Here is a 25,399-nt window from a genome sequence, read left to right as displayed (position 1 = left end):
CCAGGCTCCTCCTGTGTCACATAAGGCTCCATGCTCTTGAGCCTAGGTTCCTCCTGTGTCAAACGAGGCTCCATGCTCTTGCACATTTGGAGGACAGAGAAGTCATTTTGCAAAATTCTCCTAAAAACTTAACATTATATGAATTTAGAACATTTTTAGAGAAAAAAACTGAAGAGTTTGAAATTTTCCAGCTGCTTACTTTGAAGGATGAAAATCACATTTGAAGAGCTGTCGCCAGCCAGGGGCTGCCTGACTGGTATGCTCACTTATCTCGTGGGAAAACATTCCTTTAAGAATTAGGTGTAGAATAAGGCTTCCTCAAGACTCAGCTTCCACTCCTTGGAATATACCCAGAAGATGCTCCAGCACACAACAAGGACATATGCTCAACCATGTTCATAGCAGCCTTATTTGTAATAGCCAGAACCTGGAAACAGCCTAAGTGTCCCTCAGTCAAAGAATGGATAAAGAAACTCTGGTACATTTACAGTATAGAAACTACTCAGCTATTAAAAACAAGGAATTCCCGAAATTTGTGGACAAATGGATTGAACTAGAATTGATGATAATGAGTGAGTTCACCCAGAAGCAGAAAGAGTCAAATGGTATATACTCACTTATATCTGCATACTAGCCCAAGGGGCATGTTCCATGAAAGTCTTCACTCACCAGGAAAGTGGGACAGAGGAGAGGACATCCTATTGGGACTCTAGGTGGGAGAAGCATGGGAGAATGGGGAAATAGAAGGATCCAGAGGGTCCTAGAAACCTGTAAGAATAACATTATGACAGGCGGATCTAGGCCCGGGATTCCTGTTCAAATTATGGCACCAGCCAAGGACAATACATGCAGTAAACTATGAACCCCTACCCAGATCTAGCCAATGGACAGGACATTCTCCACAGCTGAGTGGAGAGTGGGGACTGACTTTCACATGAACTCTGGTGCCCCATATTTGACCATGTCCCCTGGATGGGGAGGCCTGGTGGCACTCAGGTGAAGGATAGCAGGCTACCAAGAAGAGATTTGATACCCTATGAGCATATACAGGGGGAGGAGGTCCCCCTCAGTCACAGTCATAGGGGGGCGGGGAGGGGGGAAGCATAGGGAGGGAGGAATGGGGGGATACAAGGGATTGGATGACAATTGAGATGTAATATGAATAAATTATATATATATAAAAGAATTGGGTGTAAAGCTGGCACAATAGTTCCGCAAATGACGGTGCCAACCACCACACCCAACGATGTGAGTTCAATCCCTGGGCCTCACACTGGAGAAGGAGAGAGCTGACCCAGCAGGCTGTCCCTCTGACCTCCACACAAGCACCGTTGCATGCAGGCAACTACTGGGCCACTGTTGGTCTGCATTGGTGCAGATGACAAATTGTATTCTTAACAGGTTTTCTACCTTTGGTGATTCACGTAGAGTAAAAACTTCAGAACCATTTTATGACTGGTGGCTCACTTCCAGAAACAAACAGACTATGGTGGTAAACATAAGGAACAAGGCTTTATCAGTGGATTCAAGAATCCATCTTTTTTCTCCTTGGGGGCTACATTTTTATTTGTATGTATTTTAAGTTTTAACTTTTTACTTTGGAAATTTTTCTATATGCTGCACTGGCTTCTTCTAACCACAATGAACTGTCTGCGCTTCAACTGTCTTCTGACTTACACACCGGTTTATTTTGCTCACAGTTTTAGGAGGTTCAGGCACCTAACATTGGCTTCAGTTTAGTTCCAGTAAGAGACAGCTAGCCCTTATCAGACTGCGGTAGATTCCAAGAGAGGGAACACGTGATCAGGCAGTAAGACAGGAAGCAAAGAGAGCCTGCAGGAGGCTAAACCTTCTACCATAGTTCCCTTTGGATCTTCAACCAGGGCCCGTGAGGTATACCCCAGTGACCTGTGACCCCCTAAAGAACATGTCTCAACATCTTCATAGAGAGGACCACATTCCAAAGCATGGACCCTCAGGAAGCTAACTGTAGCCTCGCCATGGCACATTTCCAACTTGTGTAGGCAATGGCCTCAGCAATTATGACACTCTTGTTTTCTCTATACTTCTGCCTGATATACTTTGAGGTGCAGGCAGCCCCAGAACAAAGAACTGTCTGGTCCTAATGGTAAGCATGCCACCGCTGAAAAACAGACATGCTAGTGTTTAGTTTCTCCTAGGAGTTCTGAGTTCTCAGTGCAGGGACTTTGTCCCTGTCACATGTCTTCTTAGATAATTAATGGTTTATCACTACTGTCAAGGGCAGGTTGAAATCTTGCCTTCTAATTGTATGTGTATATATGTACGTGTAGATATATATATGTCTCTCCATGTGTATGTATGGCTATGTGAGTATCTCTATATGTCTGCGTATGTGTCTCTGTGTGTTGTTTTCTGTGTTCTGGAATTGTTTTTCTTTGTTTCCGGTGTCTGGTATGCCTCATGTTAGAAATTCTGTTGTTATCCTCTGCCTGCATGGTTCTTCGTTGTTGAGGAAGGATTAAGGCTCTCTAAGCCCTGGAATTGCCTGCAGGATGGCTCTTGCCAGTTGTATCATCATGGTGGGTGGTGTTGACTTTCTTCTTTTTCCTGTCTTCGTGACTGCTGCCTGCGTCTCGTTAGGACCCCCAGAATGCTGATGCTCTAGCTGCCGTGTATGCTGTTCATTTGTTAGAGAAACTCGCTTCCCCTCATCAGCCGGTCCCTCCAGGCTCACAGAGAATAGGCAGTGTCAGTGCGTTTTTCCCCCAGCCATATTTAAATTTCATCAGCTTCCAAAATAACGGGGTTAGCTCCCTAGGGCCCTCTGTCACATGAAATGTTCACCACGTGGTCAAATGCTCCAGCTGGCGCCACTGTTTGGAAGGTTGTAGAATGTGGCCCTCTTCTCCTCTGTGTCTGCCTCTGCCCCTAACCTCCACGTTTCTCCACTATAGAGAACTTAGGTCCTCAGAACTGAACGTGTAGTTGGAGTAAATCCCTTCTCCGTTAAGTTGCTTTAGTCAGGACAACCAGTGCGCCCCTTTCTTCTTTTAATTAAAAGGTTCAGTCATCTTGATTTGTACTGACTTGTTTCCATCCATTTTCCCCTCAAGGATAATGAAATATTTTCTTCTTTGGATAGTGGGAACCTCTTTAAGAGCATAGCATTTTCCCCCTTAAAATTCTTTGCTCTGCGCTGTGACAAGGCACTTCGGGCTCTTCTTGTACCTGATGTGGGGCCAGCGTTTCCTGGAGGGAGACACAGTTTGTTCTGCAGTGTGCTTATGGAGGGTCCTGAGTATTCACGCGGCTGCTGGGCGGGCACACAGCTGGGAAGTGAGCATCACTTCTAGGCTTTGCAGGGGACAGAACTAGGAAGTAAGTCTATTGCTAAGACTGAAAAATAGACTGAGTTTTCCATAAACTCCTGCAGTTTGTATTCTGAACTGGCTTAGTGAGTAAGAACACCAGCTGTTTGACCAAACAAAGCACCTGGGTTCAATTCCTAGCACCCACATGATGACTCATAACCATCCATAACTCCAGTTCCATGATATCCTGCTCCCTCTTCTGGCCTTCTCTGGAACTGCATGCATGTGGCATATAGACACAGTGCACGCAGTCAAAACATGTGCATAAAATAAAAAAAAAAGGAAAATGTTATTAGTATAAAGCCATGGTTTGAATATACTTCATCTTATATCACAAAACTATGTCACAGCTGTTGTTTAAACAGAGGTGTGTGTGTGGGAGAGAGAGAGAGAGAGAGAGAGAGAGAGAGAGAGAGAGAGAGAGAGAGACAGACAGACAGACAGACAGACAGACAGACAGACAGACAGACAGACAGACAGACAGACTGTTTGTCTTGCAAAGATGTGGTTTGAGACTTGTGGGTAGCATCCCTGGGAGGGGTGTGTGTGTTTCTGAGGACATTCCATAACAGGAATGTACCAATAGATTAACACGCTTTAAGGTCTGTTGGTCATGTCACCTAAGACCTTGCTATGAGAGTGGGCTCGGATTTACGCTGTAGGTTTCCTTAGTTCCTTTTACAGCTTATTCGCATCATGGGCTCCAAAGTCTCTTCCATGGACAATGTATATATGAGAACACTCGTCTCTGCCCTCTGTCCACTTCCACCTGACCTTCTCGATGCACATTTGTATTTTAAAGGTGTATTTTTTGACATTTTTATATATTTTTGAGGCAGAGTCTTCCAGAGCCCAGGCTGGCCTCAGACTCACCATGTCGTTGAATGACCTTGAACTCCTAATCCTCCTGCCTCCACTTCCAGGTGCAGAGATTGCGGGTGTTTGCCCCATCGCCTGGCTCGTGAGGTGCTTGGCGTTTAACTCGGGGCCTCGTGAATACTAGACAAGTGTTTTATCATCCTAAACACCCGTTTTTTCAAACGAATGTTGGGGCTTTCCTTCCACTGTGGGGTCCTCATGTGAGTGGTCTTGAAACTCAACAGAACCCTGCTTCCTCCTGCCCCAGCCCTGGGATTTCTGTAATTTTCCATTTATCTGTGCAGACATCTTCAAATTCCCAGACAGGTTTTGTGTGGGGATATGTGTACAGGGCAGAATGATCTAAGATGAAGTGTATTAATGTTGGATCACGTGAGTGGACCCGGCAAGTGGGCCCGGTGATGTAATCCGGGCAACTAACAAGGGCTGTGGAGACAGGCCGACCGGGATGGCAGTTAGCGCCTGGTGTACCCATGCTGCGTGGTTGCTGGGCAGGACCTCACAGAGGGAAAGGGCCTCTCTTGGACTGGTGTCAGCATATTTTCTTTTCTATTTAAATGGCAAGACGGTGTGCGGAGTAATAGGGCCAGGACTTGGTACCATGAATAATTAATTCCTGTGGTTTTGAGGAAGCTAATTTTAGCCAAGATCGTGAAGGTAGAGTGGCTGGCCTGGAGTCAGGAGACAGGACAGCCAGAGTGGCCATCGCTGTGTTGAGAGCAGGGACCCCATGCCCTTGCTGACTCCCATCCTCAACTGCCTGCTGCGTAAGCCATCGGGGTGCAGTTAATGGAACCCACGAGCCAGGAGCCTGTACTGCGTGTGAGAATTAGCAGCATTCGTGTGGAGGGCAGGGTGGTCCTGACACGGGCCCCCTGCTGAGCTGCTGCTCTTCACAAGTGAGCTGTGTGCTGCTGACCTTCCTGTTGGCCGCTGCTGTTGAGTTAGTCCTTTGAGGTGGGGGCAAGCAACTTGAAGGCAGCTCTAGAATGAGCAGAGGTACAAAGTAGATGGGAAAAGTACCAGCAGGTTATAAGCATTCCAAATAAATGGAATCCCAGGGTCTGCTCCACAGCACACTTTACACATATGCCCACTGCGAGGAAGAAGATGTGTGTGTGTGATTTGACTGTGGTGCTCCCTCTGGCAGCCTGACTCAAGAACAGACTTGGTGTTGCCTGCAAACAACTCATCTGCTAGGATATTCCTCAAACAGAGATGTGGATATTTGTATACATAAGAGCTCACTTTCTCTCTCCTACACACACACACACACACACACACACACACACACACACACACACACACACAACACACACACACACACCTATTTTCATGTTGGGCGCAATGCAAATTTTAGTGGAGGATGGACTAAATCTGTCACATGACATGGTGTTGTTGTTGTTGTCAATATAATGACCATGTATTTGCATAGTGAAAAAATGACAATTTTTTTCTTTAATAGCACGCAAGTCCCTCTTTGTTTTACACAATTTATGGAGATCTGGATTTTGTATTAGGTTCTAGTTTGAATTAAAGATTTTATGTTCTTGTCTGACTCCTTTGTCATCAGCTTGGTGTCCTGTTGGGTTTACTACCAGATTGGCTAATGACTGTGTGTTACAGTGGGGAATAGTGGGTCTTAGGTCCTCAGCCTTGGTGGTAAGCTTGAGAGTTCAGGCCCAGCGGTGACACCCTTCGATCTGTTCTAGAAAGAAAGCCGACTTTATGTTTTAAAGCGTTTTCTGTTTTGTTTTGTTGTTTGTTTTTGAGACAGGATCCTGCTTATGGCTAGCCTGGGTAAGCCTTAACTTCATAATCCTCCTGCCTCAGCCTCCCAAGTGCTGGTATTGCAGACCTGCACCACCATGCCCAGCCCTTACATATGTAAAGTGTGGGTTCAGCTCTTCACCTTAAAAACAGATCGCTACCTTCCTTTGGCTGTGGTCTAGCAATGTTCATGCATCTTTCTGTTTATATCTTGATATTCACTGCAGCTCCTTAGTAGCCACCGTTTACAACATTACCAAGGCAGTCTGTTATAATGTAGCACTGAGACTTCCCTTGCCTTGCAGACTCAGAGATGCCTCTTCAACTTCTTGGTGCAGTCGCATCTGCTTGCTTACCTTGCTTCTGTCCAGTGAATGGTCTTATGTAATGACATATCCTGTTTTGCCAAACGCTTTTAAAATAAGACTTCTGATACAATTATTTTTGTTTGTTTCTTTAACAGAAATCATAGTCCATTAATGAGTTTTGGAGCCAGCTTTGTCAGCTTTTTGGTAAGTTGCTATCCAAAGAGACATTGCTGTAAAGAAAACAAATATTTGCCTGCCAGCTGTGTAGACACACGATTGTAAAAAAAAAAATCGAAAGGTTTTGCCCATTAACAATGTCTGTGAGACAAATATTCTCTCCAATTTTAAAAATAAAATGCTTATATATGATTTTTACAGGTTTTTCCCCAACATGACTTTTTTTTTTTTAGGATAGAAATCTAATTAAAAGCTCTTCAAAGATTGAGACCCTACTGTGACAAGAGGAAAAGTCTTTGATAAGAAAGCTTAGCTCCAAAATTGAGCAACAGCAGCCTAGAAGATGAGTGCAGTGGCCTGAGCTAAAGCATCCCAATACAAGCCAGGCACGGTGGCGCACACTTTTAGTCTGAGCATTCGAGAGGCAGAGGCAGGTGGATCTCTGTGAGTTCAAGGACAGCCTGGTCTATGAAGCGAGTCCAGGACAGCCAAGGCTACACAGAGAAACCCTGTCTTGAAAAAAGAAAAAAGAAAAAAAAGCATTCCAATACAACCCTTTGGGAGTGGAGGACATAGGGTACAATAGTTTTATTCAGTCCTGGTCAGTATTGGAGCTGGATGCTTTTGTTTGTCTGAAATACTTAACACATAAACTACTTTCATACACACCATTTTTAAAAATGATCATAGAATTGCATAATGGAGAAAATGTACTGAGTAAAGACTAAAAGAAGAGAAAATTTACATTTCATAATGAGAAAGATAGCAGCCAGTGGCCATGTTATAGACAGCTGCCTGGTCCTTGGCCAGCATCCAATAAGCTGGGTTTTTTCTCAAGCTATTGATTTTTCTCTTAATGGAACAAAAGTTTTAAGGCCTCTTCTTTGCAGGAATGCTAGATACACACGTAGGGAAAGATTGTTCTAGATGAGCATTGTAGCATTAGTGTCTGTTTTAGTTACTTTTCCTGTGACTGTGATAAAAAATACCAGTCAAAAGCAACCAAAGAGAAAAAGGGTTCATTGTGGGTCACAGTGGGAGCTTACAGACTGTAATGGTTGCAGCAGATTGACAGGTAGGAGTCTGGGGTAGCTGATCACATTGTATCCACAAGTCACAATCAGTGAATGATCAATGCTTTTGTTCAGCTCACTTCCTCTTATTTTTAAAGAGTCCAGGATCCCAGCCCAGGGAATGGTGCCACCCACAGTGGGCAGGTCTCCCATGCCAATTAACCTCATCAAGATAATACCCCACGACCCCCCCAGAGGCCTGTCTCCCTCATGGTTTTAGAACTCGTCAAGGTGACAGTTGAGTTTAGTCACCACAGTACCCAAGTACTGTGAGGAAGGCCCTGGAGACAGAGACAGAGGGTCTTGCTGAGTAGTGTGAAGAGTGAGAGAACAGCAAGGCTGAGCCTGAAAGAAGAGTTGGACGGAGAACGTGGCCACAGCGAAGGTGATGGATGTCTGGTTTGGCCTGATTGGAGAAGTCAGTTAGAGTTGTACCAAAGGCCTACGACATCAGCCCCACCCAATGGAGACTGTAAAGATAGAGACATCAGGACACCAGAGACACTAGCAGATCCGCCAGGGCCTCCAAAGGACTAGGTGTCCTGCCCTTGTTGCCTGTGCAGCTCAGAGACCTCAGTTTTTCCCCCCAGGTGTCTTGGTACAAGTTGGAGGCAGGAGAATCAGAAGTCCTAGGTCATTCTTACTGGTATAGCGATTGACTTGAAGGCCAGCAGATCTACCTGAGACCACATTAAAAAAATCAAGCCAACAAAAACTCCATTGTACTAGGTATATGTCACAAGTGCTCATTAGACACTGAGGAGTGACTGTAGATAATGCAAAGTGAATTCTTTGCAGGTAAAGCCACCTACAGGAATTCCTGCCCCTGGAATGGCTGAGTTCTGAATGGCGTCTGCTAACTGTTCTTTTACTAGCATTTTCGGTTCGACATTTGAAGCCAGGGATCCGTCAGTGGGTAGAATGAACTCTTGAATGTGACACTGTTATAAAAACTGAGGCGAAGAGGTCAATCACAAATGATAGAGAATTCCAATTATGTTTAGTCTTCTAAAAAGAGTATAAAACACAACTACAAGGACATCCACTGTCATAGATTTTCACGCTGGCGTAATCAAGATACAAAGTCTTATTTTCTACCAAGATTGTAGTTTCTTTAATGACTAGAGCATGCTGTTACAGTGTGAACCTTTTTACTTGAGAATAATTGAGGCGATTTTTCTAGTTTGTCATTTCACAGTGACAACGCCTGAGGTCCCTGTGCCTACTGACTCATTAGTCCTTTCTCTGTTTCCTGGAAGAATGCCATGATGACATTCGAGGAAGAGAAAATGCAGTTGGCGTGTGATGACTTGAAAACCACGGAGAAACTGTGTGAAAGTGAAGAGGCCGGAGTGATTGAAACAATTAAGAATAAGATTAAGAAGAACGTAAGTGGCTTAGCCCTAGCTTGTGGGCCGTGTCCTATCTGTAGAGCGTCACCCCTTGACTTGGGTTTGGAACCTAGATTATCTGTAGAGCTTCACTACTTGACTTGGGTCTCGAACCTAGGCTATCTGTAGAGCATCACTCCTTGACTTGGGTCTGGAACCTAGGCTATCTGTAGAGCATCACTCCTTGACTTGGGGTTGGAACCTAGATTATCTGTAGAGCATCACTCCTTGACTTGGGGTTGGAACCTAGGCTATCTGTAGAGCTTCACTACTTGACTTGGGTCTGGAACCTAGGCTATCTGTAAAGCATCACTCCTTGACTTGGGTCTGGAACCTAGGCTATCTGTAGAGCATCACTCCTTGACTTGGGGTTGGAACCTAGGCTATCTGTAGAGAATCACTCCTTGACTTGGGTCTGGAACCTAGATTATCTGTAGAGCATCACTCCTTGACTTGGGGTTGGAACCTAGGCTATCTGTAGAACATTACTCCTTGACTAGGTTATGACCAAAAATGGACACTAATTATCTGTCCTGGCTTCTAGTGAAGTACTGTGTCTCTTAGCATAGTGGAGGCCCCTTCAGTCACCGGAACCATTCCTTGCCTCTTCTTAGAGTCTGTGAGATGGTTTGTTTTAAATATCAACTTGCTGCTACCACTTAGGATCGCTGGAGAAGAGACCCTCAGTTGAGGAATTGTCCAGATCGGGTTGGCCTAGGGCATGTCTGGGGGGGATTGTCTTGATTGTTAATGTACGTGAGAAGGCAGAGCCCATTGTGGGTGGCACTATGCCCTAAGCAGGAGTGCTGGGCTGTACGAAATGGGAGAAGGCTAGGTGAAAGCAAGCAAGCAGCGTGGACATTGTTTCTCTCTGCTCTTGATGGTATATGATGCAGCTGTCTGCTGTAAGTCCCTTCCTTGGTTCCCCCTCCATGATGAACTGCAACCTGGAATCGAAAATGGAACAGAAATGAAGTAGCACGGCTGTCTGGTGGAGGCTTTTGGGGTGAGGGTTTCCTGTGTGTGGTTAAACCCGCAGGGATAGTAGCATGCATCTGGAAAGCCAGCTGCGGATATAAGCTTCTCCACAAGTTGCTGGCTTTGGTCATAATCCAGACTGGGGAGAGAGCTCACCTGTAACTGCTCGCTGTGTATACGTGAGGACTTCAGTTTGATCCCCATAACCCACATTAAAAAGCCAGGTGTGATGGCATGTGCTTGTGAGCCCAGCACTGGGGAGGCACAGGTCGGTCAGCCTAGCTTAACCAGCCTCAAAAAAGCAAGGCGTCGTGATGGTGAGACACCCCTCTGCGGAAAGGCACTTGCTGCCAAATCTGACAACCTGAATTCACTCAACCAGGGCCCACAGGCTAGAAAGGAGAAAGCTGACCACTGCAAGCTTTTCTCTGGCCCCTACATGCATGCTACAGTGTATATACATGCATACACACGTGCATATGCACAATCACACAAATAAATGGAAATTTAAATTTAAAACAAAAGAAGATGGACAGTATCTGAGAAGGAGCCACGTCTGACATTGTCCTCTGACCTCCACACACGTGTGTACATACATGGGCACAAAGACACAAAAGATCACAATCTACGTGTTTAGAATTTGCTTTCACCTTTCAGTACGAATTGAGTGAAGCTACTGAAAGGCAGCCTCCTCCCCCAGTGCTGATGACACTGTCTGGGTTTCATGTGTCACCTATGTGACTTGTCAAATGCTGTAGTCTCTTGCTTCTTCAGGTGAGTCCTGACTGGTCAGGTGGACATTAGTGACAGCAGTGGCTCTTGATTACAGAAGGTACCTGCACACCCGCCTTTTACGTGGGTTCTCCGTCTAGAACTCAGTTCATCATGTGTGTGCGTGTACATGCTTAGCCACCTAGAGAATCATTTTTTTATTCATTCCTTGATTCTTCCTCCGTGTCATCCCCCTGCCTGCAGTACTGTCCTGCCTGAGGCTCTGGGCTCCCCTGAACTGTCTGCTGGAGGTTCTCGTAGTTGGATAGCTACAGTGCTGTACTGACTGTTTTCCACAGTAATAAAGTCTCTGTTGTCTCATGAGGTGCCTGGCTTCTCTGCAGTCATTCCTACCAGGGCATTGCTAACATCCGTGATGGGCCTTGCAGTATATGAAGCAACTTCCTGTGCACAGGCTCCTCGGCCCTCTGGCAAGCCTGCGTGGTAGACGCTATTGCTGGACGGACGGGAGAAAACATGCTGGCAGTTCTCTATACCGGTGACTGTTGGGACTGACCAGGTAGATGTGCTAAAGTTCAGTCAGATGAGGGGAAACAGTCATTCTGTCCTGTTCGCCACGTGCACTGTTGACACACATGGTAGAAACATGTCATTTTCTACAGCACTGTGAAACAGTGTACAGTTGCTTTAAATAGTTTGTCCAGGGCACTTTGTGCCAAGGTGGCAGTCTGTATCAGGCGACGTGTTCATCCCATTTAGACACATCCTCATGACAAAGACCCTCATTAAAAATATAATTTGACCTTTTCCTTGTTTTACTTACATCTGTTAAGCTTCAGGTGTGATTTCTGATGTAGTCAGAGGCAACTTTTGATTTCAGTGTGTTCCGATTAATGGATGTGACTGAATAACCATTTTCTCCTCCCTGCTTCTCAGTCATACACAGTAAAAGATGTACCCGAATATTAGTGTTCCCTGAAGACAGATGATGGCCTTTCAGGATTTGCTGTGTGGAATTATTGTACACGAGTATCTTTCATTTTACATCAAATCAAAATTTACATTGTCTTTAAAAGGATGAATCCCTTATGAGTTTTTTTTCTTTTTTCCTGTTTCTCATAAATTCCATTTTCATCATTCACAGTAGGTATGGAATCACAGTGTTCTCTAGGTTAGTAAATCGCAGGGATGGGGAAGGCGGAACCCCCAAGCCTCCACGCTTCCTGTGGGGGGCCCTTTTGTACCCGCCGAGCTGCGGGTGCAGATGTTTGGAGGCTCCATGTTGGTTGGTGTGATTTATGACATACGTGTTCTCTCCCCAACACAGGTGGATGCTCGAAAGTCCACCCCATCGATGGTTGATCGACTTCAGAGGCAAATCATTGTTGCCGACTGCCAGGTTTACCTGGCTGTGCTTTCATTTGTGAAGCAAGAACTGTCAGGTAAGCAAAAGCGTTTTTAGTGAGATTCACTAGTCCGTGGCACAATCAGTAACACTTATTTTCTTCTCCTTTTTTTGTTTTTAAACTCAGACTTTGAAAACAAGCACATGGCAGCACTTTTGGGTGGGGTGTTACTGATTTGTTACTTAGGAAGTTGAAACCATGCCTGCCCAGCAAGCAGAGTCGTTTAGTCTTTGGTCTCAAGATAACTTTGTCTTTCTTAGAGAAATCGCCGATGTCTTTCATATGTAGGGGACATACAATAGTGCCTTGGTCATCACATTTTATGTGGTATTCTTTAAAATGAAATCAAAACTGGTTTAAATTTCAGCTTGTCAGGAAATTGTTTGAGCTCCTTCTGTGTTGGGTGTACCAGAGACAATTGCTCGCTGTGCTTGGGAGCCTGCTGTCACGGCGGGCGAGCCTGACGAGGGACGTGAGCTGTGTTGTCACTTGTTTGCCCAGCGAACTTGTTCTCCGGGCTCTTGCTGCATAGCATGAGTTCAGACGTACTGGCGTTGCTTGCTGTGGGACTGCCTTCCTGGTCTGCTGCTGTCTCGTGGATCCCGACAGCAGAAGCCTGCCACTTGGATGGACAGGATTTACATGGAAAGTAGTAAAAGAGAGCACTAAGAGGAAAGCGATTCAAATTCATACTCAGAAACCCATTTCAGTTGAGTGAAAATATAATTTATACTTTCCTTTCTAGACAACTGGACACTGTTTTCTCCCTTTTCTTGATTTCCATTTTGCCGTTTGCTCTGATTCTTCTGCTCTGTAACTCTTTCTCATCCCTCTCTCAGCACCTTCCTAACAGGACAACTCTAACACCACGCTGGAGACCACAGTGTGAGGCTCCTGTAAGTCAGTAAAGATGAGGTGCCCCACCAACACCCCATTCCGCCATCCCTGTCACCTCAGAACTGGGACATGACTGGTGTCTAGGGGCAGCAGACCGAACCAGTGACACAAGAGTTCTTGCCCTCTTGTCATTTTTTTATGCTCTTTTTTTCTGATGCCCAGGAATTCTTGTGAGGAATTCATTTTAGCCATTAAGAAAAATGTCTCTTGCCAGGTGTGGTGGCTCAGGCCTTTAGTTCTAACACTTAGGAGGCAGCAGCAGGCAGCGCTCTGTGAGTTCCAGGCCAGTCTGGACTGGTTCCAGCACAGTTAGAGCTACATAAAGAGAACCTGTCTTAAAAAAAAAAGGTATAAAGAAAATGTCTCCAAAGAATGAAGGGTAACCAGAGGTGCTGGCACATAAATCCCAGCTACTTGGTAAATGCAGGAGCCCAGGAGTTCAGGACGAGCCTAGACAGCAAAAGAGCAACCCTCTCTCTATCACCCCTGCTCCTCCCACCCAATTTTATTTTATTTTTATTTCAGTGTGCCTGGATGTGGTTATGTACACGTTGAGTGAAGGTACCCTTGGAGGAGGCATCATGTCCCTCACAGCTGGAGTTAGAGATGTTTGAGCTGCCTGACATGGGTACAGAGCTGACATCTTTGGAAGAACAATACTCACGATTAGCCACAGAGCCTTCTCTCCAGCCCTGAGATCCTGCCCCAATAAAGAACAGAAATTAGTCATTAAAAGAGAAGGATCAAACAGGTGCAGTGAGCTCCTGAGAGTGTGAGCACTGTGTTAGGTGAGCAAACACAGGTGTGGTTTCCTCCTGCAGGCAGACTCATCAGACAATTGTTCTAGATTATTCCAGTTGGAAAATGGCCAAGCATCATTATGGAAATATTGAGAAGATTACTGCTTAAAGAGCAAAAAAGCCAAGTCATCAACTCTGGTGTTTCTGCTTGGAAGAAAGATCCTTTTAGTCTTTATCTTTCTCAAAATATTTTTTAATGAAATTGAATCTGCAGTGCTTTGCCTCACCTCTCCCTCGTAGATGGCAGTTTTGACAGTATTCCTACGACTGGGTTTCAGATTGCAATTACAAGACATCACATTTGTTTACTGTGCAGATGGGCCATGATGCACTTAATCAATTCTTTCTGGGCAGTTGTGCTTTCTTTACTGTGTGTGCTTTTTTGTTTGTTTGTTTGTTTTTGATTATTAGTGGAGTGGAAACTATTTCATCTTTAACTCCTGAATCCTGTGTGTGTGGTGCTGGGCTTGTGCCCGTGGCCTCACGCTCATGGGCGCCTGTGCTAAGCAGGCGCTTTACCACAGCGCTGTCATTACTCCATCCATAAATTACCTATTCCTCACAGGCTACCTTTCTGGTCTTTTCTTCCCTTTCTCCTCCTAGTCTGACACTGATGGATTGTTTAATCCTGCTTATCACAGACATTTGATAGCATTCTTGGTTTTTCTGATTTATTAAATGTAATACTGAATCCGAAGGGAAATTCTTAACAGGCCCAACAGCCTGGGACCGTGGCCGTTTGTTTTATGAACAGCTCAGCGTTTGCTCCAAACAATGAACAAACACAACCAACAGTGAGCTCCACACAAATAATTCCTTTACTTTATTATTGGGATTTGGGTCTGCTTTGGGTCTGTTTTGCTTTTCTGAGCTGGGTCTCACTCTATAGCCTAGGTTGGCCTGCAATTCATTGGTTTATGGGTATGCTCCATCCATCATGCCTGACATCTCAGGGAACATTCTAGGTGGATACCCATATAGAAAAAAAAAACAAAACCACAAACTTCTCTTTTCATAGCTTTTGTCGTTGATGCCTCGTCCCTCTGTGCAGTGGGCACACAGTCCCAGAGCTGTGAGTGGGGTAGGTCTAAATCTCTGAAGGAGCCCTTTGTCTGCCTCACTTGAACAACTTTAGCACGAATCACCCTATCATCTCTGTCCACGTTCCAGGACAACCGTACCGTACATCTTTGTGACTATAATCCAAGGGCCTTTTTTCCTCTTCCTTTGGTGAGCGTATACATTTTGTAGTAAGAAGTTATGTCAGAAACTTGCTCACCTGGGCTATTTCCTAGTTCTGTCTGTGTCTGAAGTTAACCGTGCCCACGGGTTGCTGTCTTCTTGGCATAACGAGTGCCCAGCTGGTTGTCCCTCCATTATATTGCTTTCCTTCCTGCCCAGGGAGACATCCATATTTTCCTGCTTTGTCACCGAGTTCTGCTGCGACAATCTCTCTGCCTGCTCTGTATGGCTGCTTGTGCCACCACCTCCTTGTAGCCCCACTATGCAGGCTTTTCTCAGACCTCCTCTGACATGCTCCCTGCTTCTAGTGTCACCAGCCTGACCTCCTGCTGCTGGAGCCATCCTCCTATTATGTGTTGCACCCGTGCTTTGGACATGTAGCTGGCCTGCGTCACCCACAAAATGGGGCCAAGTCCCTTTCGTGGGTAGCAGTTCAGAACCCATCCCTCCTGGCATTCCATACACTCATTCCTCAAAGTTCTCTGAAACATCCTTGGCAGCTTAGTTTTGTTGTTTGTTTTTTGAGACAGGGTTTCTCTGTGTAGCCTGGCTGTCCTGGACTCACTTTGTAGACCAGGCTGGCCTCGAACTCACAGAGATCTGCCTGCCTCTGCCTCCCAAGCCCTGGGATTTAAAGGCGTGCGCCACCATGCCCGGCCTCATTTTTGGCAGCTTGTATCTTAGCTCATCCTGCCTCTCTTTAGAAACACTTCAGCCCCTTTGCCTTCCTCTCTTGTCTGGTCACGTGTGGCCCAAGCCTTTGTCTTTCTTCATGGACCTCACCAGTCAGGCCAGGGTGATGAGAGGGGTACCCCGTGTGTGGCCAAGTGAGCAACTGTCACCTGGTGATGAACTTGTTCATTTCTAAGCCTGACTGTACCGTCCTGGAGGACAAGGTCTCACTGGTCCATCTTGCCCATGTGTTTTAGAACTCCCCAGGTGTGTGGCCTCATGAGATGACAAGTGCAGATGGCCAGAGACAAGGGAGGATGGGTCTTGGCCTGAGGTTGCTTGTGGTGTAGCAGTGGAAAAAATGAGTAAGTAAATTCTAACTCAGGAAGCCCCTGTGACTAGCAGATATTCACAGTTACAGAGGAAGGCCGCCGAGGGTCTCTGTCCCTGTCCCTCTGCAGTTACAGAGTGAGCCAGATGGGGCAGGGCTAAGTGCGAGCCTCTAATCCCAGCACTTCGGAGGCTGAGGCAGAAGGATCGGACATTTGAGGCAGCCCTAGGCCACTGCACAAGGACGCACTAAACAAAACCAGATGGAACAGGACAACAGCAAAATGATGCATTTTCCTCTCTGTGTCTCTGGGGCATGACTGGTGCTGCTCGCTAGCACGTGCTCAGTGCGCAGTCTGTGAACCAGAGAGGAACAGGGAGGAGGGTGCCACGCAGGAAATGTATTGCCAGTGGGAGCCTGGGCCCACTAGACGTCTCCTGTCTGTGGGTAAAGACAGCAGGGAAGTGGGTTGGCTGGTGGCAACGAAATCATCACCTGTGTCCGGCTGGTGAAATGCTGGCCTCGTAAACAGGACTTGAGTTCTGTCCCCAGAACCCACATGGAAAGATGGGGTAGGGGGGGTGTACATGCCTCTCAGGCAGGGTGTGGGAAGGTGAAGACAGGTGGACCTCTGAGGCCTACTGGCCACCCAGTGTCACCCACTCAGCGAACTCCAGGCTGTCTCAAAGAAGGTAGAAAACATTTCCTGAGAAACAATACCAGTGGTGTGCTCTGGCCTTACATGCACGTGCTCACATGCACACAACCATGCAGCCCCCCAGGCAAACATTAGGATGCATACACATGTACACACACACACACACAAACACATGTACATGTACATAGATGTACACACAAACACATGTATGTGTGCACAGATGCACACACACAAACACATGTACATGTACGTATATGCATACACACATGTACATGTGTACTTATGCACACACGTTTTTCCTTTTTTTCTTCAAGGGTTTTTTCTGTCAGAGTCTGTTACCTAGGTCTCAGGAAGGCTGAGCCTGACTGACCCTTCACTGTGGGGCTCCCGGCTTCCTTAGGACACATGGTTAGGGGAGTCCTAAGGCAGGTGCTCATGCCAGATACGGTCCCCATGGAAAACTCACTCAAGGCCGATGTGATATGACTGGGGGCCTTCATTTTCTAAGAAGTTGCCCTTTCCAGGAAGGACTTCCACTCTGAGTGTGCTGGGACTTCCTGAAGCCCCGCCCTCTGTCCTTTCCGGTTGGTGCCTGGCCCTCCAGGGGTAGGACAAATGGTCTGCGGTTTCCCTGCTCTTTTGCTGGCTCCTCTGGCCCAGACATTTCACAGCAGCTGAATGATTTATATCTGACCTTTCAGAGGAGCCATAGAAGGTCATGCGCCTGGGCCCTGAGTGCTGTGTTTTCTGCTGGATGGAGGCATTGCTGGGTTAGGTGCTGAGCAGTCCCCCCAACAGAGCCCCTGCTGACTTGGGTGCCCAAAGCCAGCTGCCCCTCCTGGCTGCATAATCTGCATGATCACACAGTGGTGGCATCCTTAGAGCATCCTGATACAAGGATGGGGGTGGGCGGGCAACTCCAGGACAGTCTGTTTCTACTCCAAGGTGAATTAGAGAATTTCTTTCTGCGTGTTAGCTTTGTTTCTAATCTTGACTAGTCCAATAATGTCTTCGGTTTTGTTTTTTGTTTTTTGGGTTTTTTTGTTTGTTTGTTTTTTTACTGGCTCAGGTTAAAGTTCTCTGAGTGTGTGTCACTGTATAACTTCATAGACATTGGGACCAATGTGCTTTCTTAGGCATGAAATTCACTGTATTTTTTAACTTATAAGAGTGGAGTTCTCACCAGGTGACATTCAGTTCTGCCTGGCTGACTGAGTTCCATGCAGATGGGACTGAGTGGGTGTGTCTGTTGGTTGCCATGGCCGCGTGCTTTCCTCTCATTCCTCTGCTGACCTAGATGACTACTCGGCGTTTCCTCAAGGCTGTCCCTTCACTCCCAACTTTGGACATTGTCCATGTTTTTGTAACCATTCAGCTCCTCCCTCAGTTGAACTTGAACCCAGGGATGGCAATGTCCTCTGCTGTACTCGACCTCTGGCCCTTCTGTGTCACACACCTGTTTACCGCTTTCCCAAAGCTGCCTTCTCATAAATCAAGATTGCACTTTCTTTAATAAGGAAAGCATGGGGGTAAAATGGAGGTGAGTTTTCCTCTCAATTTCCAGATGAGGAGGAAGGAGGAAGGGCTTTGCACACTTGTTACATGGGAGGAAAGAATGTTGAGGAAATAAAAAGGAACATTTCACCCCTAAGCTCAGTATTTGTTTAAGCGGGGGCAAAAGAAAAAAGATCACTGTAGGTCCTAAAGAAGAGAGATTTGTACATTGACTTCTCTGGGCTAACCTAGATCAGTGTCTGAGGTGGAGCATCCCTGCTTGTACATACATTGACTTCTCTGGGCTAACCTAGATCAGTGTCTGAGGTGGGGCATCCCTGCACTAAATTCTGTTAAACTGAACTAAGTGTGATGTTTCAAGCAAACGGTAGTTTCATAATGCCATTTAGCCAGGTTTGGGCATTTACAGTTGTTATTACATTTATTTATTTTGTTTATGCAAGGGAGGGGGAAGCGCATGGCCCCCAATGCCTGTGGGGATCAAAGAGCAACTGGCAGGAATCAAGTCTCGCCTTCCACAATGTGGGTCCCTGGGGTCAGGCTTAGGGCAAGTGCCCTGATCTGTTTCTCCTTTCCCCTCTCCTCCCCCTTTCCTTCCCCTCTCTTCCCCTCCCCTCTCCTCCTCCTCCTCTCTTCCTTCCCTTCCTACATATTTCTCCCCTCCCTTGCTTCCTCCTCTGTTTGAAGAGTTTGCTAACAGCAGTAGCAGACAGAGCCTCGCAATTTCTTATATGTCTACTCAGGACATGGACCGGAGTGTGCAAGTCCCATGAAGCAGGTGAGGTGCAGGGACAGCTAATAACAGCATTTCTTTTTTTTTAGGTGTTTGCTTCCCCCCCCCCCCCACTTTCTTTCCAATTGTCCTGTACCATGATACGAGTGCAAATGCTATTGCTTGGTTTTGAATTCTCCTCTCTCCTTCTCTTCATAGCCTACATAAAAGGTGGGTGGATCCTTAGAAAAGCCTGGAAGATTTACAATAAGTGCTATGTGGACATCAACGCCCTGCAAGAGCTCTATCAGAGGAAGCTCGCGGAAGAGCCCTTGTCTCCTGACGCTGCAAATGATAATCACGTTGTGGCTGAAGGGGTGACCGAGGAGTCCCTAAACAGACTGAAAGGTGCTGTTAGCTTTGGATATGGCCTTTTTCACCTTTGCATATCCATGGTACCCCCAAACCTGCTCAAAATCATCAACCTGCTGGGGTTTCCTGGAGACCGCCTACAGGGCCTTTCTTCACTGACGTATGCAAGCGAAAGTAAGGACATGAAGGCCCCTTTAGCTACGTGAGTAGCTATATTGCAATGCTTTGGTAGATAACGTAGTATTGAAAGTAAGTCAGCAGCCGTGCAAACTGTGAAAGGAACTTCAGGAAAAATACTGACTGGTTGATAATGATGCTGTGTGCCTCTCATACTATGTCAAGGACGCTCTGTGCTTGTTCTGTGCTGCTGATGACAGATAATCCTGTTAGCTGGGGGAAGTGTTTGCTAGCTCTCCGGAATCATCCTGGATGTGTTAGTTCCTTGCTTTTTATGTGTGAGTGAAGGGGAGCATGGTGTGTGTGTGTGTGTGTGTGTGTGTGTGTGTGTGTGTAATTATATGTGGAGACCAACGAACAACCTTGGCTATCATCCTCACAGACAGGCTTCTTGAGACAGCATCTCTCTTTGGCTTCAAGCTGACCTGGTAGCCCAGGGGTCCACCTGCTGCCCCTCTCCAGCACTGGAGTTACAAGCATGAGCTGCCTGGTCCGTATTTTTATGTAGGTTCTGGGCATTGAACTTAGGTCCTCACTCTTGGGAGGTAAGCAGTTTCCCAGAAGAGCTATCTCCCAGGCCGGCCCCAGGTCCAGGGTTTTAAATGGTAAGCTGACCAGTTGCCCAGCCTTTCCCATAGTCTCTCAGATGCACACGTCTGATTTTTTTTTTAACTTACAAGATCAAAATTTGTGTGATTCTGAAGTTTTTGTCCTTATAAATATACAAATGTTGGCTGATCTTCCTTGAAGATTCTAGTTAGTTGGTTTTGTAGTTTAGCTGCCGTCCAGTGTCCCACTAAATCGAGTCTTTTAAAAATTTAAATGATTTAAAATGCTTTTTAAAAGGACATCATTTGAACATTTCAGTCCAGGGGCTGGAGAGGTGGCTCAGCAGTTAAGTGCACAGAGGTTTCAGGTTAAGCTCGCAGCACTCCAGTCCCAGAGGCTCCGATGCCCTCTGCTGGCCTCCCCGCACACTGCACAATCTAGTAAATTCATGTATCGCAGGCAAAACACACCCATCCATACACATTAAATGGCTGGACAGGAACCCCTATTTGCAGCTTCAGCTGTTGGACCACATGCTGGTCTTGTTTGACACTGTCTTGACAAAACTTCCTCCTTGCTCTGCGATGTCCCACAAGGCCTCAGTGAGATGCAGTTCTGACCTGTTAGTGTTGAAGGATTGCAGGTCATGTAAAAATCACGGGAAGCAGCTTTACCCACTCCCAGGCAGTAAGTTAGACAAACAGTGGCCCTTTACTAATTGCTGTTACTAACAGGCTTGTAACTTGTGGATGTGTTCTTGCTTATGGCTGAGTACTGGTTTGTGGTTATCTCTGAGAAGGCATTGGAATTAATTCTGCAGAATAATACACTCTCCACATGGGGATTAGGTTCTCCAGTGCGCTAGACGTAGCCTCCACATCAAAGTATTGGATGTGCAGGTTAAACGCCTGTCTGTTTATTACAGCAGATCTCAGCAGAGATTCTGCTCTCTGTGTGCCTAGCTTATTTTAATTTAACTAACTTGAACTCACACAATTTTAAGTAATTTATGTATTTATATTGTTTAACATCCTCAAAGGCTAGGGAAGCAGCCCTTAATCTATTTCTCTCAGTTATTTTAATGCTTATATATAATTTGTTGCTGTGGATTCAACATTTAAATCTAGAGTCTATGGCTTTATATCATATATATATATTAATACCATATATGATATATATATATATACCATATATTATATATATATATACACCATATATGATATATATATACCATATATGATATATATATATATATATTAAAAATAGGGGTAGGGACTCACTATGTAGCCTTCTCTATGCAGAGCAGGCTGCCTGGGAATACACAGAAATTCCCCTGTCTCTGCCTCGCCTCTCAAGTCCTGGCATTAAAGATGTGAGCCATCACACCTAACCTGCCTTTTATGAACACAGCAGGAGCCACAGTTCACTTCTACAAAATGTAATCACTTTTATTACAAAGAGACAAGAAACTGATGGCGACTGCCTCCATTTTGTGCCCAGGATGCGGGAGGTGTGGAATCCAGGTGCTTTAGTTAGTAGCAGCACATCTGGGTGCTTCTGCCACGACTGATAGCTCCTGCTAAAGTAGCAGCTTCCCAGAATTGACAGAGGAAAAAACGAGGAAGCACTCTGGCCATACTTTTTGGAATATCATGTAGTAAGATTTTAATTGGGAAAAGTCAGTTTTGGAAGAGCACATGCTGATCTTTATTTTGAAAACAGAAACCATCTCTGCGAAGCCTTGCTCAATGTCCCTTTCTCCCTGTCACCCTTCAGGTTAGCGCTGCTGTGGTACCACACCGTGGTCCGTCCATTCTTTGCCCTGGATGGCAGTGATAACAAAGCGGGCTTGGGTGAAGCTAAGGAAATCCTCCTCAAGAAGGAGGCTGCCTACCCAAACTCTTCCCTCTTCATGTTCTTCAAGGGACGGATCCAGCGATTAGAGGTATGGCACCTTCCCCAGCCTCTTAAATGAACTTCTCATGGCATGCCCCTGATTGCTGCTCAGGGGCACTGTGCATGCGCCAGAATATCACTGGCACAGGAACACCATGTCTCCTGGTGACTTCTGTCACATCAAGGCTGAAGAGGACCCTCCCAGGCACCTGGGATATTAGCCAGTTACCTGTTCAGGAGACAGGGGCAGAGCCAGGGCGAGCATCCTCATTGGTGACAAGAAGGGCTGGGACACTTGGGCTTAAGGCACAGGGTAGTGTGAAATCATTTATGTGAAAGACACAGGCTGTAACCATTGCCCCCACTGATCTTAGCTAACATTTGATTTATACAGTGATATCACCAGCTTTGAGATGAACATTGCCTTTCCCACGTGTTCATCATCTGCTCAATTTCTGTATGTATGTGCCAAGCGCTTTCCCACATGATCCAGTCCCATCCTAGAGCCAGCCTGAGCACAGGTCACAGAAAAAGAAAATAAGGCTCCAAAAGGGCTTCTAGAAACTTCCTGAGATTTCCCACACATGAGCTCAGACTGTCTCTCTTCAAACCCAGACCTTGCCTTGGCTGTGTAGCCCCGCCCCTCTTCTCCTCTGTGTCTTTTGTCTTGCATGAGGCTTATCTCACTTAAAATGTCACCCATTTTCTTACCAATACTTGTCAATAAACCAGTTGGAAGCTGTAACACTTTCTGGCCTCCTGCTGTCAGAAGTCAGCCCCAAGCTAAAAAGAGACTTTCTTCAGACCGACCGCAGCTCCCAAATAAGGACAAAGAGACTTATTATATTTATTATACGCTTAGGCACTATAGCTAGGCAGATTCTCAGCTATTCTAAGCAGACAATACTGGCATCCTGCCATGTGGCGCATTACCTATCCTCAGTGCCTTAGTCCGGGGACTTGTTTTTACCTCTGTGTCTGGCGCAGATTCTTTCGCAGAGTTCTTCTCACTGCTGGAAATCCTGCCTTTCTTTCCTGCTTCAGCTATTTGCCCGTCGTCCTCAGCTCTTTATTAAACCAATCAGGAGGTGTTGGAGGGAGTCCTTACAAACTGTGATGCAGCTATAGGAATAACAAGTCAATGAAGGCCTGGACTCGGCTCTCTGCTGGTACAGAAGTCAGCTTGTCCAGGTTGCTTCTGTCAGGTGCACATGCGTGAGTACACACATACACACACACACACACACACACACACACACACACACACACACACACGAATGAATAAATACATACATATTTGAAATGATAAGATAGATGCGCCATTGTGGCCCTGCTTCTGGAACCTTCCATGTACAACCATCTGGGGAGTGTTGGTTGGTTGTTTCTTGTAAGAGGCAGTGCTCTGCCTGCCTGACCAGCTATCTTTTGAATTCCCTGCCAGAGCCCTTTCCTGCTGAGCAAGGCACAGTGAGGGACATCCACCCCTCTGTAGTGTCTGTAGAGACTCTTTTGATGAGTGACCTTTACTTCTTGGCACCTGTTGTCCCGGTTCCTTCCCAAAGGGTTGAGGACCAGGCTCACATCTAGTCTCTGAGGAATTCACCGTACAGCTGCCACCCTGGTTTGATCCCTGCTGTTTCTGCCCCTTTTGTTGACCTGTTTTTGCAGTTACCAAGTAGAGGCATGTCCCAGCTGGCTGTAGTTGACACAGCTTAGGAGGAAAGCCTCCATTACGGAACTGTGTCAGTGTCTATTGGGGGGGGGAGAGGTGGCAGTATCGTCTTGATTGTTGATTGATGTGGAAAAGCCCAGCCATTGTCAGTGGCACCAGTCCCCTGTGGGTGTCCTGGGCCATATGGCAAGGGCAGCTCAGCATGGACATGTGGGTGAGCCAGCAAGCAACATCCCTCCATGGCTGTGCCTCAAGTCTCTCCTGCCTGACCCCCTCAGTAATGGACTGTGATCTGGAAGCAAGAGAAGCCCTTCCCTCCCAAAGCTGCTTTGGTTGGAATGCCATATCACAGAAAGGAAAGTGGGGCGCGGAGGGCCCTTTTAAAGCTCGCTGTAATACTTTCACTCCGTACTTCCGTTTAAATGAAATTACACTTTACTTTGGTGCTTCCCGAAGATGGCGGGTCTGCGCTGCTGTTTAGCCCACTCGCCCCTGATTGGTGGCAGGGACAGAAAAGTGGCAGCTGTTGGTCGCTGTGGTGATTCACTCATCAGATAGAGAAAAGAAGAGACTTGCGGAGGTCATGGGAGCAGGAGCCGGGGCCGAAGGCAGGCCGCAGGTCAAAGGCTGTGCACTCCCAGTATGAGATCCTCTGTTGAAAGGCAGCCTGAGCCTTGAGCATGACAGCAGCAACAGCACGCCTTGTCATCATGAGGTAATACTGCTATTAATAGGATCAGGAAAGAGGCAGCACAGGAAGAGAGCTAATTCCCCCCCCCCTCGCGTTCGATTAATCGTTGTCTCCTTCTTTTCCTCCAGCCTACACACGTCTCTTAATTACCTTAAGCACCCAGAAAACATGGTTGCTGTTTATTCTTAGAAGTACAGCAGCAGTTATTGATTTCATCTGGTGGGCCGGGGGTGGAGCACGTGTCTGTCCTTGACTCTTCACGAAACAAAGCCATATCATATCGTTTAAAGAAAAAGGGACATTAACTGACAGTAGAAGATAATAGTAACCCACATTGTGTATGAATAAAACGCGCCCGCTGCTTTCTTCGCCCCAGCTGGACAAGCTGGAGAGGTGGTTTCCATCCCTGGGGCTCCTAAGTATGTCTTAAGAGGATGAGGTAGCTTCCTGTTTGCTGTATCCACGGTAGTTCCAGGGTAGCAGTCAAATGCCCCATCTCTCCAGATGCCCTCGATTGCAGAGTTGCTAAAGCCATCTTGCTGCGTGGCAGTGTCATTGCTGAGTCACAACTAAGTTCACTGCTACAGTGTGTCCTTGTGTATGCTGTGTGTGGCCTGCTGTTTAATACACCTTGTTTAATACACACTCACACACACACACACACACACACAGGCATACAACGCACATGTGAGCGCATGCGCGCACACATGCATTTATTTTTATTTTACTTTTTTGTTCTTCAAGACATGGTCTCTGTGTGGCCCTGGCTATCCTAGAACTCCCTCTGTAGACCAGGCTGGCCTCGAACTCAGAGGTCTGCCCGCCTCTGCCTCCCAAGTGCTGGTATTAAAGGCATGGGCCACCACCGCCCGGCTTCACACAAGTTTATTTTAAGGCGTCAGGCAATTAGAAAAGTAACATCCCAGTTATGATTAATCTCTAAGTTATTTTGCTTCATGTTATTTTGTAGCCTGTAACATGCATACATGAGATTTTGTGCAATTTACTTACAAATCTGATGTTCACATGCATTGACATGGTCTTTAGTAATGACTGACATGCAGATGACTGTGCTTTCGTTGTACTGGTAATCCATCATTTCTCGGTGCCGGGCAGTTATTCCTGGGGTTGTTGACCATTGCTCTCCA

The 25,399-nt window shown here is 46.3% G+C and overlaps 1 protein-coding gene across 1 annotated transcript in view; it reads left to right on the top strand.

Moving 5' to 3' along the window:
* Positions 1 to 25,399, top strand: part of TTC39C (tetratricopeptide repeat domain 39C) — a 92,446-nt gene that overhangs the window by 39,038 nt on the left and 28,009 nt on the right. The window contains exons 2-6 of the mRNA XM_084780446.1: positions 6,466 to 6,514; positions 8,820 to 8,948; positions 11,989 to 12,103; positions 19,114 to 19,468; positions 21,769 to 21,937. Coding sequence (XP_084636572.1) covers positions 6,466 to 6,514; positions 8,820 to 8,948; positions 11,989 to 12,103; positions 19,114 to 19,468; positions 21,769 to 21,937 — 817 coding nt within the window. The remainder of the gene's footprint in view (positions 1 to 6,465; positions 6,515 to 8,819; positions 8,949 to 11,988; positions 12,104 to 19,113; positions 19,469 to 21,768; positions 21,938 to 25,399) is intronic.

This window comes from Acomys minous (genome assembly GCF_964271855.1).
Source record: "Acomys minous genome assembly, chromosome: 4".
Taxonomy (NCBI): Eukaryota; Metazoa; Chordata; class Mammalia; order Rodentia; family Muridae; genus Acomys; species Acomys minous.
Note: the sequence above shows the minus strand (reverse complement) of the source record. Positions and strands in the feature narration are given on the sequence as shown.